Genomic DNA, 12,418 nt, shown 5'->3' on the forward strand with positions numbered 1-12,418 from the left:
TTCTTCCTGGTGCTGATTCCCTTGGCTGGGGGAACTCCTCTGCTTCCCCATGGGCACACAGCTGTGACTGTCTGTCTGTCCTACCTGTCAGCACAATTTAATTTCATGTTTAGGAGCTCAGGTCTAGAGATGTTAATGACTTGTAAATTGCTCTCCAACATAGAGCTAGAAATAGAAAGGCAAGAAGAATTCCTGAGCACTTGTACAGATTTACTGATGGAGATGACAGCCCCAAAGTGGATTGCTGAAATAGTGGTTTCCCCACTGTTTTCCTTCCCATTCCTGGACAGCCACTGTGGTGTAAGAACATTCCTAACAAGGGTGCTGGCTTCCACATGAAATCACGTGTTGGTCTGAGACAATGTCTTCTGCCCAGTCCTGCTGGATGACTCTTGTCACCTTTTTTCCTACCTCCCCATCCAGGTAATTTTCTGATGTGACGGCTGAGACATGAGATCTTCAGCCTCCAGGCTCTCCAGTTTTTCATCAAGAGATTCACTATGGAATCGGTGAGTGGTCTTAGCCCATCCTGTCCAGAGAGCCCAGCCTGGGAAATGTGGAGGGATTCTTTTGGGGAGGTTGAAATGCAAAAGTTGATCAGACTCAAGCACTAGAATCTGACAGAGACACCATGGGTGTGGATATTAGTGGTGAACAGATCTTTGGCATTTGTAGAGCTGCAGACTTTTTGAAGTGTTTCCTGTCACATTACCTGTCACCTGTGTGCAGAGGGAAAGGTGGTGGGGTGGTGATATGAGAATGAAGTAAGGAATGATAACAAAAACAACACTGCCAACAAGAATAGATGCTATTTTAGCTGAGTGACTCTTTAAAGACATTACTTCATTCAATCTGCCCAACAATCCTACCAGGAAGGGCTTACCACATTCATTTTACAGATAGAGAACTTGCCCGGCTGGATTTGAAACCGATTTTTCCTGATTCCAGGTCTCCTGCCTTTTTCCTCTTGCAATGTTGCTTCTTGGTAGAGGTGTGATTTGTCCCATTTTTCAGCTGGGAATACTGGGGCCTGGCATAGGCGCACATGATAGAGTCTAAGGCATCTGACCTCAGTGGGTGGAGCTTTGTGTTAGTGGATGATAAAAAACTGGACTGGACAGGAAGCACCATGAAAACTAGGCAGAGAAAACTCCAAGAGTCCAAGGATCTTAAAGTTGCCAGGGTGACTTGACACAGGGTCCACCTGCTATGACTGGCGTTTCCCAGAAGTCAGCTTAGTGGTGGAAAGATTGTGGGTGCTGGAGGGGTGGTTGAATTCTTGCTCTGCCAGCAACTTTCTGTGTGACCTCTGGCAAGTCATTAACCTTCTCTGTTCTGTTTTCTTATCTATGGAATTGGAGTAATAATAGTTATGTTTCAGGTTTTTGTGCAGATTAGAAAAAAAGATGTACAATAAAGTGTCTTGCATAAAGTAGGGACATAAAACATTATAATTATTCCAGTTTTTAAAATGAAAGTAATTTTTAGGGTAATTAGATAAGAAAGAGTATCCTGAATGGGTAGGAGAGGTGAGAGGCTAGAGGCAGGGAGGCCAACCTGAGAGGCTTTGATGTGACCCAGACATGAGTTGATAGGGGACTGTTACCATCTTCCAGGATAAATGAGACTCTTCCTGCTTATCTTCATAGTTTGATGATTACAGGGTTACCCAAGTCATGTTTTATTTTGTTTTGTTTTATAAATCAAGAATCCAACACGAAAGTGACATTAGTTTTGCAGATATCTTTTTAGGTGATATTGTTACTAAACCAGACTTGGGTCTGCTCGCCTGACAGGCAGCACAGTCAATCTACTGACACCAGGTTGTAGTGAAGGAAAGTACAGCATTTATTACAGGGTGCCAAGCAAGAAGAATGGGCAGCTCATGCTCAAGAGATCTGAATTCTCCAGTGGTTTCCAGGGAAGGGTTTTTAAAGACAGTGTGAAGGAGAGGGTCACAGGGTGAGTGATCAGCTAGTGCACAATTTTCTGATTGGTTGTGGTGAGGTAAAAGGGTGATGTTTCAGGAATCTCAAATCACCAACCTTTTGGTTCCCACCAGTCTGGGGTCTATGTGTTGGTGATCAGCATGCAGTTAACTTCCTCCACATGGTGGGGGTTTTAGAATCTGAAAAACAGCTCAAGGATATGACTCAAGATATTACCTATAACCCCAAGAAGGAACTAAAGGTCCTTGATGTCTAAATTGTTATTATTTTGTCTTGCTTCACTGCTTTCTTTTCTTTTTGCATTTTCTCACTTCTCTGGTTAAATTCGCTCTTTGGAACTTGGGGAAGGCCTAGGGGGCTAAAGCTTTTCTAGAAACAAGAGGTGGGGAACACGGGGTGGGGGTGTCTGTTCCTGGTAAGGTCCTTTGGGGTCCTCCTCAGTTTCAATATTAATTACAATTGCAACAGCAGTGCATTATTTAGGATTAGGTTTTGCTATGAATGATGTAAAATCTAAAAGAACATTGGCTTAAACAGAAAATAGAAGTATATTTCTCTCTTACCCAAGAGTTCTAACCCAGGGTGGTACAGGGCTGCTGCAGCAACTGTGAGAGACGCAGACTTTTCCTCTCTTGTTTTTCTGCCATGTGGACCTCCTTTCCCCCAAGGTCACCTCATGGTCCATTCTGGCTGCTTCTGCACCAGCCATTATATCTACCAGCAGGAAGAAGGGAAGAAGAAAGGCAGGCCTCTTCTTTTAAGGGTATCTGCTTCTGGGTGTCACACTTGCTGCTTCTACTTATGTTCTGTTTGCCAGAATTTAGTCCTCTGCCTACATTTAACTGCAAGGAAGGCTGGGAAATGTGATCTTTCTTCTGTAAGACCATGTGCTTACCAAAACTGAGGATTATTGTGATTGAAAAAGAAGAGAACAAAAAAAAACAAAAAACAAAACAGATATTGGAGGACAAATCTTTCTTTGCCATGCAAATAGTTATTGAAAGGTTGCTATTAAGAGGATAAGCTCAGTGGCCAGACTGCTGGTACTGTATTAGAATCCTGAATTCAGGACTCTATAGCTACATGACCTTGGGAAATCTACTTAACTTCTGTGCCTCAGTTTCTTTATCTGTAAAATCCTATTTTATACATTCTTGTAAGCGTTGCTTTGAACATTAGATGAGTTAAGGTAAAGCACTTGGACCAGTACCTGGAACGTCATGAGTGCTATGTAAGTGTTAGCTATTACTATAACTACTGACTCTACTATTAGTAATACTACTTCTATTACCACTATTACTACTTCTATTGTTACCATTACTGCTGCTTCTACTATTACAGCTACTGCTTCTACTGTTGCTTTAGTGCTTCTCCTTCTCCTGTTACTTCTGCTGCTGCTGGTGCTGTCATTACTACTACTTCTATTACTAACACTATTACTACTCTATGACTGTTGTTGCCAGGTACCACATATACATGTATAAAATTTTATACTCATAGCAAGGTAAGTATTATTTTCCCAATATGAAGATAAGAGTCAGAGAGCATAGTAACTTGCCAGATGGCATGCAGCTGGCAGGATAGTGGTTTACCTTTGGGTGGGTCAGGGGATAGTGACCGGGAGGGAGCATGAAGCAGCTTCTGAGGTTCTGCAAATGTTCTGCGTGCTGGTTGCATGGGTGTCAAAATTCCCTGAATGGTACATTTATGACATAGGCAATTTTATGTGTTTATATTATATTTCAATTAAAACATATCATGGAGCAGATAGGCGGTAGAACATGAGTGAAACTACACCTGATTCTAAAGCCCGCACTCTCTTAACTATAACGTAAGGCCTAACACCTTTATCTCTTTTCACTTATTTGTTTGTTTGTTGGCTCTTTCATAACATGTATCGATCAATTGCTTATTACTTATGTGCCAAGAACTGTGCCAGGTTGCTTGGGATACAAAGGTACAAGCAGCACACACACACAGCCCTATCCTCATGGGGCTTTCTGTCTAGAGGAAAAGGAAAGATAAATATCATACAGATTGCCAGCTACTGGGTTAGGCTCAGCGTGGGATGCCCTGGGGCCACAGGAGGGACACATAAACTGATCCAAACACGCAGGTCTGATAAAATAATGTCCATCTCACTGATGTCCATCTCAACCAACTCCTTTGATAGAGCGGAAAGTCCCCACATCCATGGGTAAGCTGACCACATCAGGGCTACATCAAAACACATAAAGCAGTTCTTTGCCTTCCCTGCTAACAGGCCCTGAGAAGGGGTCAGCTTTTCTTTTCCTTGTTTGTCACTGTGACAGTTGTGACCTCCACCTGGTGTCCCGTGGAGCAGACAAACGCTGAGCTTTGGAGTTCAGTAGACAAGAGAGAAAACACGGGAGCAGAGGCTTTCTAAATGTATCGGGACATGAGTCCAGGGACCTCTTACTTTGTTCATTTATATATTATGTATATTCGTTTATAATAAAAATGAAGGAATGAAGGAATGAAGGAATAAAATCATAGCCCACAACAGTGCAGTTGCCATCCCTGGAAAAGTTCAAGTCCAGAGGAATAAAGAACAAGATGTTCCCTTTTTTCACCTCAAATACCACCAGGATGGCAGGGGCAGCAAATGGCAGTGCAGTTGAATTCTCAGCCAGCAGTGGAAATCAGTTGCCCTTATTTTCGGGGGTTTTCTCCATCCGTAGAAATGAACTGACCATAACTTTAGACCCTCCTGAGCCAAGCCCAGGAGAAACCTCTTTGACTCCCTCTCCCTGCCTTTGCCTTTGCAAAGGTCACTGCAGACTCCCTGCCCTTCTTATGCTGTGGGCTGTCAGCCCAAATTGAATTTCCCTGAGCCCAGCTGATGTCCCTTTTTGGCCACAGGGCAGGTGTCAGAGGCTGAATGCAGCACAGGGACAGGAAATGTGTCCCCCGAGCTGAACACAGAAGCGTTGACCTCTGAACTCGGAGCTGCATTTCTGACATTGTTGGAAGGGTTGGAAAGCCTTATGATTTCTGGATGTGAAAGAAAAGGAAATGTGTTTTAGAAAAACAATGTTCAAGTTCAAGTTTATGTAAAAGAAAAAGAAATGTGTTTTAGAACAATATTCAATTGTTTAGAAAAACAATATTCAAGGGGGGAGGTGAATTATATTCAAAGGGCTGTGAAAGCCCTTTCAATATAATTGAGGCTGTTTGAAACTCAACTGCTTATTCCATGGCCTCAGTTAGATGCATAAAGGAAAGAAATTACCTACCTAGACCAAGAATTGGGAAATTATGATCCTGGTCTTGTTTCCTTCCCTCCCACCTTCCCTTCATTTTTTTCCTTCCCTCCTTCCAAATTTACTAAGAAGCTGCTGTGTGCCACACCCTATGCTGAGTCCTGAGGAAATAGATGAATAGGACTCATTGCAAAGCCTTCCTGAGCTTATCATTTATTCATTTAAAAACATTTATTCATTCTACAAACATTTATTGAGCGCCTGATTTGCTCTGGTCTGTTAGTAGAGATAAAAGACATAGTTCCTTCTCCTCCTGAGTTTGTACTTTATTAATTTTTCCACTTGCTCACTCAGCAAACACTCTGTGAGCATCTACTGTGAGCCGGGGACTGCGCCAGTGGCTGGGATCCCAAGATGAACAAAATACAGCTTCTGTCTTGATGGAGCTAAAAGACGATACAACATTGTATTCATCTCCTAGGGCTGCCGTAACAGAGTACCACAGACTTGGTGGCTCAAAACAGTAGAAATGTATTGTCTCACAATTCTGGAGGCTGGAAGTCCAAACCCAAGGTATCGGCAGGGTACTGAAGCCTGTAGGGGAAAATCCTTGCCTCTTCCTAGCTTCTGGGGTTTGCTGGCCATCTTTGATGTTTGTTGCCTAGCAGCTGCGTTGCTTCGGCCTCTGCCTGTGTTGTCCCATGTCCTTCTCCCTCTGTGTCTCTCCTCCTCTCTCTTACAAGGACACCAGTCTTGTTGGAATAAGGGCCCACCCTACTCCAGTATGATCTCATCTTTAATTTACACCTTAATTACATCTACAAAGATCCTATTTCCAAATAAACTCACATTCATGGGGACACTGGACTAGGACATCAGCATTTTGGGGGGGACACAATTCAACCCATAACAAATATATATAACCGTGTAAAGCACCTACAAGGGCACTGGGTGTGGGTGGATCCTGGGTAAGGATAATTGACCTCCTTCTTCCACTTTCTCTCTGCAGCTAAGGGGTCTAGGCCTTTAGGGCAGGAACCCTGTGTTGCTCCGAGTGAGTGTTTCTGGATTTTTTTGCCTGGGAGGTGAGACATTGTGTACTTACAGGGAGAGTCTTGTGTGGTGTAAGTTGATGGGCAGGGTTCATTCCCACTACTCCTGTTAGTTTTTGTTTCATGGGGTGGTCGTTGAGTCAGGGCGAACACCTGCCTTGATCAGGAGGCCCGACTGGTGGTCAGAGTTGTGGGTTCCTATCCTGGCTCTGTTCTTGCTGGTCCTGTGAGCCTGGGTCCGCTTCTTCCCCGTTCTCTGCCTCAGGTGTCTCACTGTACCTCCCCCAGGGCTCTTGTGTGGACCAGGTGGGATCAGATCTATAAAGCGTTCGCGAGTGCTCCCGGCCCTCAGTAAGTGTTTGGTGCGAGTTGGTGGGGGTTAGGCCAGGGCACGTAAAACGTCCCCGGGAGAGGGGCTTACCCAGCTCATTCAGCACAGTCCCCTCAATAAAGACTTTTGTTCAGTGTTTAATGCCATTCACCATCAGAACATTGTTTCCATAATCTTTCCTAAGGACAGTTTTCTGAAATATAGAAAACACCCTTAGCACAAAGATATCCACTGCAGCATTGTTTAAAATGGTAAACAGTGGCAAACAAGACAGAAAGCTGCCTTAGAATGAGAAATGAGTTAACAAATTAGGGCAAAATGATTAAAAAAAAAATAGGGTAAAACAATGAAAAACAATGATGTAGCCATTAATAAGAAAATTATGGTCACTTTTTAAAGGTTATGAGAATGCTCATGATATAAATGTCATGTAAAAAAAAGAAAGTTTTGGACTTCCCTCGTGGCGCAGTGGTTGAGAATCTGCCTGCCAATGCAGGGGACACGGGTTCAAGTCCTGGTCTGGGAAGATCCCACATGCCACGGAGCAACTAAGCCCGTGCGCCACAGCTACTGAGCCTGCGCTCTAGAGCCCGCGAGCCATAGCTACTGAGCCTGCGAGCCACAACTACTGAGACCCGTGTGCCTAGAGCCCATGCTCTGCAACAAAGAGAGGCCACCACAGTGAGAGGCCTGCGCACTGCAATGAAGAGTAGCCCCCACTCTTGCAACTAGAGAAAGCCCGTGAGCAGCGACAAAGACCCAATGCAGCCAAAAATAAATAGATAAATAAATTAATTTTAAAAAAAAGATAGTTTTATTTTTGAGGAAGTGACTGGATTTCCCTGGGCCTCAGTTTCCTCATCTGTAAAATGGAGACAATAACAGTACCTTCTTTAGAAATAGGATCGAGAATTAAATGAGATGATACATGGGAAGCACGTGATCAGCACCTGGCACATATGAGGTGCTCACTAAATGCTAATTGTTGTTATTATTTGTCATTTGGTCTAAATTATGTATAAAATAGTCATAGAAAAATACTTAGAATAAGCAACACAGATGAAACACACCTTTTCCATTTTGAATGTCTTATTCAAAGGACTTCATTCTGTGAGTCACTCAGCAAACATTGAGCCTCTCTGTCAAGCACTGTTGGCCTGCAGAGCAGGAGGTTTCAGTGTAGGAGAGGGCATCAGAATCCCATTTGAGGGCTTTTAAAAAAACACAAGATGCCTGGAGATGCTGATTTAACCGATGTGTGGTGGGTCCCAGGCATCCGCAGTCTTAAAAAAAAATTCCACAAGTGACTTAGATTCTCAGGGTAGATATAAGGCACAGTCACTCCCCTGAAGAAGTTTGCAAACCAGATGAGAAGATGGAAACCGCAGCATAATATAGGGAGAATATAAGTGCTCTAGACGGGGGCTCTTGACTCTGGGTCCCATGCAGAACTCTATAATATTAAAGATCCCCTTGATTCCACCCCCAGGTGAATGGAATCAGACTCTCCAGGAGGTTCTTTTTTTTTTTTGGCTGTGCCATGGGGCATGCAGGATGCAGGATCTTAGTTCCCTGACCAGGGATCGAACCCTTGCCCCCTGCATTGGAAGGGTGGAGTCTTAACCGCTGGACCACCAGGGAAGTCCCCCTCCAGGAGGTTCTGATGATCAGCTAGATGGAGTGTATGCAGCTCCCTCCTCTTGTCCCGGCCCCTTCCTACCCAAGATGCAACAGCATGGACTGAGAACCACAGTTTTCCCAAAGCCATTTTCTCAAAGCCATGAGGCTGATATATTCCCTCTGGTTGGTACCGGTGACTACTTTTTAAAAAATTATTTATGTATTTTAAAATTAAAACATTTTAAAATGTTTTAATTGTGCTAAAATATATATAAACATAAAATGTACTATCTTAACGATTATTAAGTGTATAGTTCATTGGTATTAAGTATATTCCCATTGTTGTGCAATCATCACCACTGTCCATCTCCAGAACTCTTCATCTTGCAAAACTAAAACTCTGTACCCACTAAATAACAGCCCCCCCTTTTCCTCCCTTCCTCCAGCCCCTGGCAACCACCATTCTACTTGCTGTTTCTATGAATTTGACTACTCTAGGTATCTCACATAAGTGAATCATACAGTATTTGTCATTTTGTGACTAGTTTCTTTCACTTAGCATAATATCCTCAGGATTCATCCATGTTGTAGCATGTGTCAGAATTTCCTTCCTTTTTAAGGCTGGATGATATTCCATTGTATGTATATATACCACATTTTGCTTATCCATTCATCCATTGATGGATACTTAGGTTACTTCCATCTGTTGACTATTGTGAACAATGCTGCTATGAACATGGGTGTACAGATATCTCAAGACCCTGCTTGGTGTCTTTTGGGTGATGGAATTCTACCCAGAGATGGAATTGCTGGATCATAATGGTAATTCTATATTTAATTTTTTGAGGAACCACCATACTATTTCCCACAGCAACTGTACCATTTTACATTCCCATCAACAGTGCACAAGGGTTTCTGTTTCTCCACATCTTTGCCAACACTTGTGATTTTCTGTTTTTGTAATAGTAACCATCCTAATGGATGTGCTAGTGAAGGCTTTTAGCTGGGACACATCACTGTCAGCTTCATATTTCATTTATGTTGTGTGGGCCAATTAAGCAATTCCCAAGCATTTATTTAAGCTCTAGGCACTGAGAATAATGGACCTAAATAATACATGCATGGTTCCTGCCTTCAAGCTCTAAGAGTGGGTCAGGGGAAATAGATATATGACAAGTAATTTTTGTCCAATAAGATACATCCTTAGGGAGCATGTTACACGTGGAATACAGTTTAAAATGGTAGGAGATGTTGACTGAGTTTAGTGCCTCAGTGTCAACACACGAGATACATCATTTGAGCAGACCTAGAGGCCTAAGTTTGGGCTGTCCAATAGAACTTTCAGGATTGCCCAGCAGATCTGTAATGGTGGAAATGCTCTGTCTGGTGTCTGCTAGCTACATGTGGCTGTTGAGCACTTACAGTGTGCCTGGTACAACTGAGAAATTGAAGTTTTAAAGTTTATTTAATCTTAATGAATTTCCATTTAAATTGAAATTAGCCAGAAGTGGCCAGTGGCTAGTGGGTTGGGCAGTAGAGTTAATGGAGAGCGTCTGACATGGTTTTCAAACTTGAATACTCACATGAGTCACCTGGGGATCTAGTTCTAAACCAGATTCTCAGGGGACTTCCCTGGTGGTCCAATGGGTAAGACTCCGTGCTCCCAATGCAGGGGGCGCAAGTTCGATCCCTGGTCAGGGAACTAGATCCCACACGCATGCTGCAACTAAGAGACTGCATGCCGCAGGGAAGATCCCGCGTGCTGCAACTAAGACCCGGAGCAGTCTAAATAAATAAATAAATAAAATTTTAAAAATAAACTAAAAAAGCAGATTCTTAGGCCCTCTCCCTTGTGTTTGTGGTCCCTAAAGTGTGTAGTGGGGCAAGGAGTCTGCGTTTTAATAGCCACTGCAGGTGATTCTGATGCAGGTGCAGTTTGTGGTTTTCAAACTTTTGTATCCTCAGAATATTTTCTTCAAATGAAAGCTTAAGAGAGCTCAGTGTAGAAAACAGACGAGAGCAGAGTTCTTTCTGGTTGAAGTAGGGCTGGGACCCAGGGCTCCATACATATAGGGGGGACATGTTCTATCCTTCTTGGGGGAGGTTTCTTGTAGCACAATTCATACAACCTGGATCTAGCACAACCTCGTCATTGTATTAATCTGAAACCCTGTGAAATGCAGAGTCAGATTTGGTTTCTAAGCATGCCAGAACCAATTTAAAACCAATAATTACCTCTGGAAATGCAAGTTGAAGCAGAAGTACAATGTCTCAGCTCGGGCTGCTACAACAAACGTACCGTGGACTGTGGTTTAAACAACAGACACTTATTTCTCACCATTCCGGAGGCTGGGAAGTCTAGGATCAGGGTGCTGGCAGATTCCATGTCCAGTGAGGGCCTGCTTCTTGCTTGGTTCATTGACGGCTGTCTTCCTCATGTCCTCACATAGTGGAAGGGGCAAGGGATCTCTCTGGGTTCTCTCTTATAAGGCACTAATACCATTCACGAGGGCACCACCATCATGACCTAATAACCTCCCAAAGGCCCCACCTCCCGATACCATCATATTATGCATTAGGATTTCAACACATGAATTTTGGGGAGACACAAACATTCAGTCCATAACACACAATTAGTGCGTTAGTAGCCATTTTTCCCCTTGCATTGGACATCAACCACCCACCTGGGCATCACATGAGGGATTGCAGAGCAGTGATTAAGAGGACAGCCCGAGTCTGACCTGGATGTGAATGCCAGCTCCACCCACCCCTGGAACTTAGTGATACTAGGCAGGTTTCTCCATCTGTAAAATGGGTATAACAGTATCTACCCCATAAGATAACACATGTAAATCCCAGCACTTGGCACTTAGCGTTAATTATTATAACAACAACAACTAACATTTCCTGAGCATTTGACGTGAGCCAGGCACTTTACTCTTCTGAGAATTTGTTATTTATCACCTCATTTAATCCTTACAACAGCCTGTGAGGCAGGTACTATTGTTATTTCTGTGGTAAAGGCAAGCTGAAGCTCGTGGAGGTTTGGAAGGTTGAGGCCATGATGCTGGTAAATGGCAGAAGTGGAATTCAATTGCAGGGAGTGTGGCCCTGGAGCCTGGAATTTCCACTTTTCCACACTGTGTTAAAGCCTTTTTTCTCTTTTTTTTGCGGCATGCGGGATCTTAGTTCCCCGACCAGGGATAGAACCTGTGCCCCCTGAGTTGGAAGTGCGGAGTCTTAACCACTGGACCACCAGGGAAGTCCCAGGAAAGCCTTTTAAGATGAACCCTCCCCCACCCCACTTCCAAATCTCAAAGCTTCAGAATTATTCTGCAAGTCAACTCAGCTTCCAGGAGCTGCATTTGACCCAGCTGACCACTCCCTCCCTCCGAAAACACTGTTTTCTTTTGGCTCCCAGGGCGCCAAGCTGCTTGGATTTGTTCTTGTGCTTTTGCCCTCTTCCTCCGTCTCTCAGTGGTGCACCCCTCACTCCAGCCAGTCTCGGAGCATTTTCAAAGACCATCTGTATGCTGACTACTTCCAAATGATATCTCCAGCTGAGTCTGTCCTCTGAGTTCCAGACTTGAGTATCCCAAATGCCATACTCATGTTTCCATTTGGAAGTCTAGCAGGCACCTCGAACTTGGGATATCCAACTTGGATTATTCTCCACATGCCTCCTGCATGAGAACTTGCTATGCCCCTGCTTAAAACGTATCTGTGGCCCCAACGCCCCCCTGCGCATTTTACTGAGAATGAAATCCAGATCCAGCATGATCTGACCTCTGCCTGCCTTGCACTGTCGTCTGCCTCACCCCATTCCCTCAACAGACTTCAGCCACCGACCTCTTTCTGTTCTCACACTCAGCAAGTGCTATCCGGTCTCAGCACTCAGACACATGTTGTTTTTCTGCCTGCAGGACCCCTCTCCCTGCACCTCCATCCCCCAAGCCCCTGTTCTTCACAGGGGTGACAACTTCTTGTCCTGTAGCCTCAGCTAGCATGCTATATCCTCGGACAGATCTTTCCTCATCACCCTACTCTCTCTGACTGCACCCTGTAGGTTTTCTTCCCAGCACTTGTAACAATCTGGAATTATTTGTTTGTTCACAAATAGAGCCTGGCACATAGTAGATGCTCAATAAATACGTATTATGTTTGAATTCAAATCAGTGACCCCTGTTAAGCCGATCATGAACATAAAATGCCAATGCTAGGCCTGTTATTTGTAGAATCCTT

The 12,418-nt window shown here is 43.9% G+C and overlaps 1 protein-coding gene across 3 annotated transcripts in view; it reads left to right on the forward strand.

The window, feature by feature from the left end:
- ASAP1 (ArfGAP with SH3 domain, ankyrin repeat and PH domain 1) overlaps positions 1-12,418 on the forward strand; it is a 355,895-nt gene that overhangs the window by 39,994 nt on the left and 303,483 nt on the right. For 2 of the 3 annotated variants that reach the window (XM_059901373.1, XM_059901376.1), the window contains exon 2: positions 424-509. In XM_059901373.1, the coding sequence (XP_059757356.1) occupies positions 451-509 (59 nt within the window). In that variant the 5' untranslated portion in view covers positions 424-450. Of the gene's footprint in view, positions 1-418; positions 510-12,418 lie in introns of those variants that run through there. The other variant, XM_059901375.1, reaches the window with a different exon arrangement.

Source organism: Balaenoptera ricei, chromosome 17 (genome assembly GCF_028023285.1).
Source record: "Balaenoptera ricei isolate mBalRic1 chromosome 17, mBalRic1.hap2, whole genome shotgun sequence".
Classification (NCBI taxonomy): domain Eukaryota; kingdom Metazoa; phylum Chordata; class Mammalia; order Artiodactyla; family Balaenopteridae; genus Balaenoptera; species Balaenoptera ricei.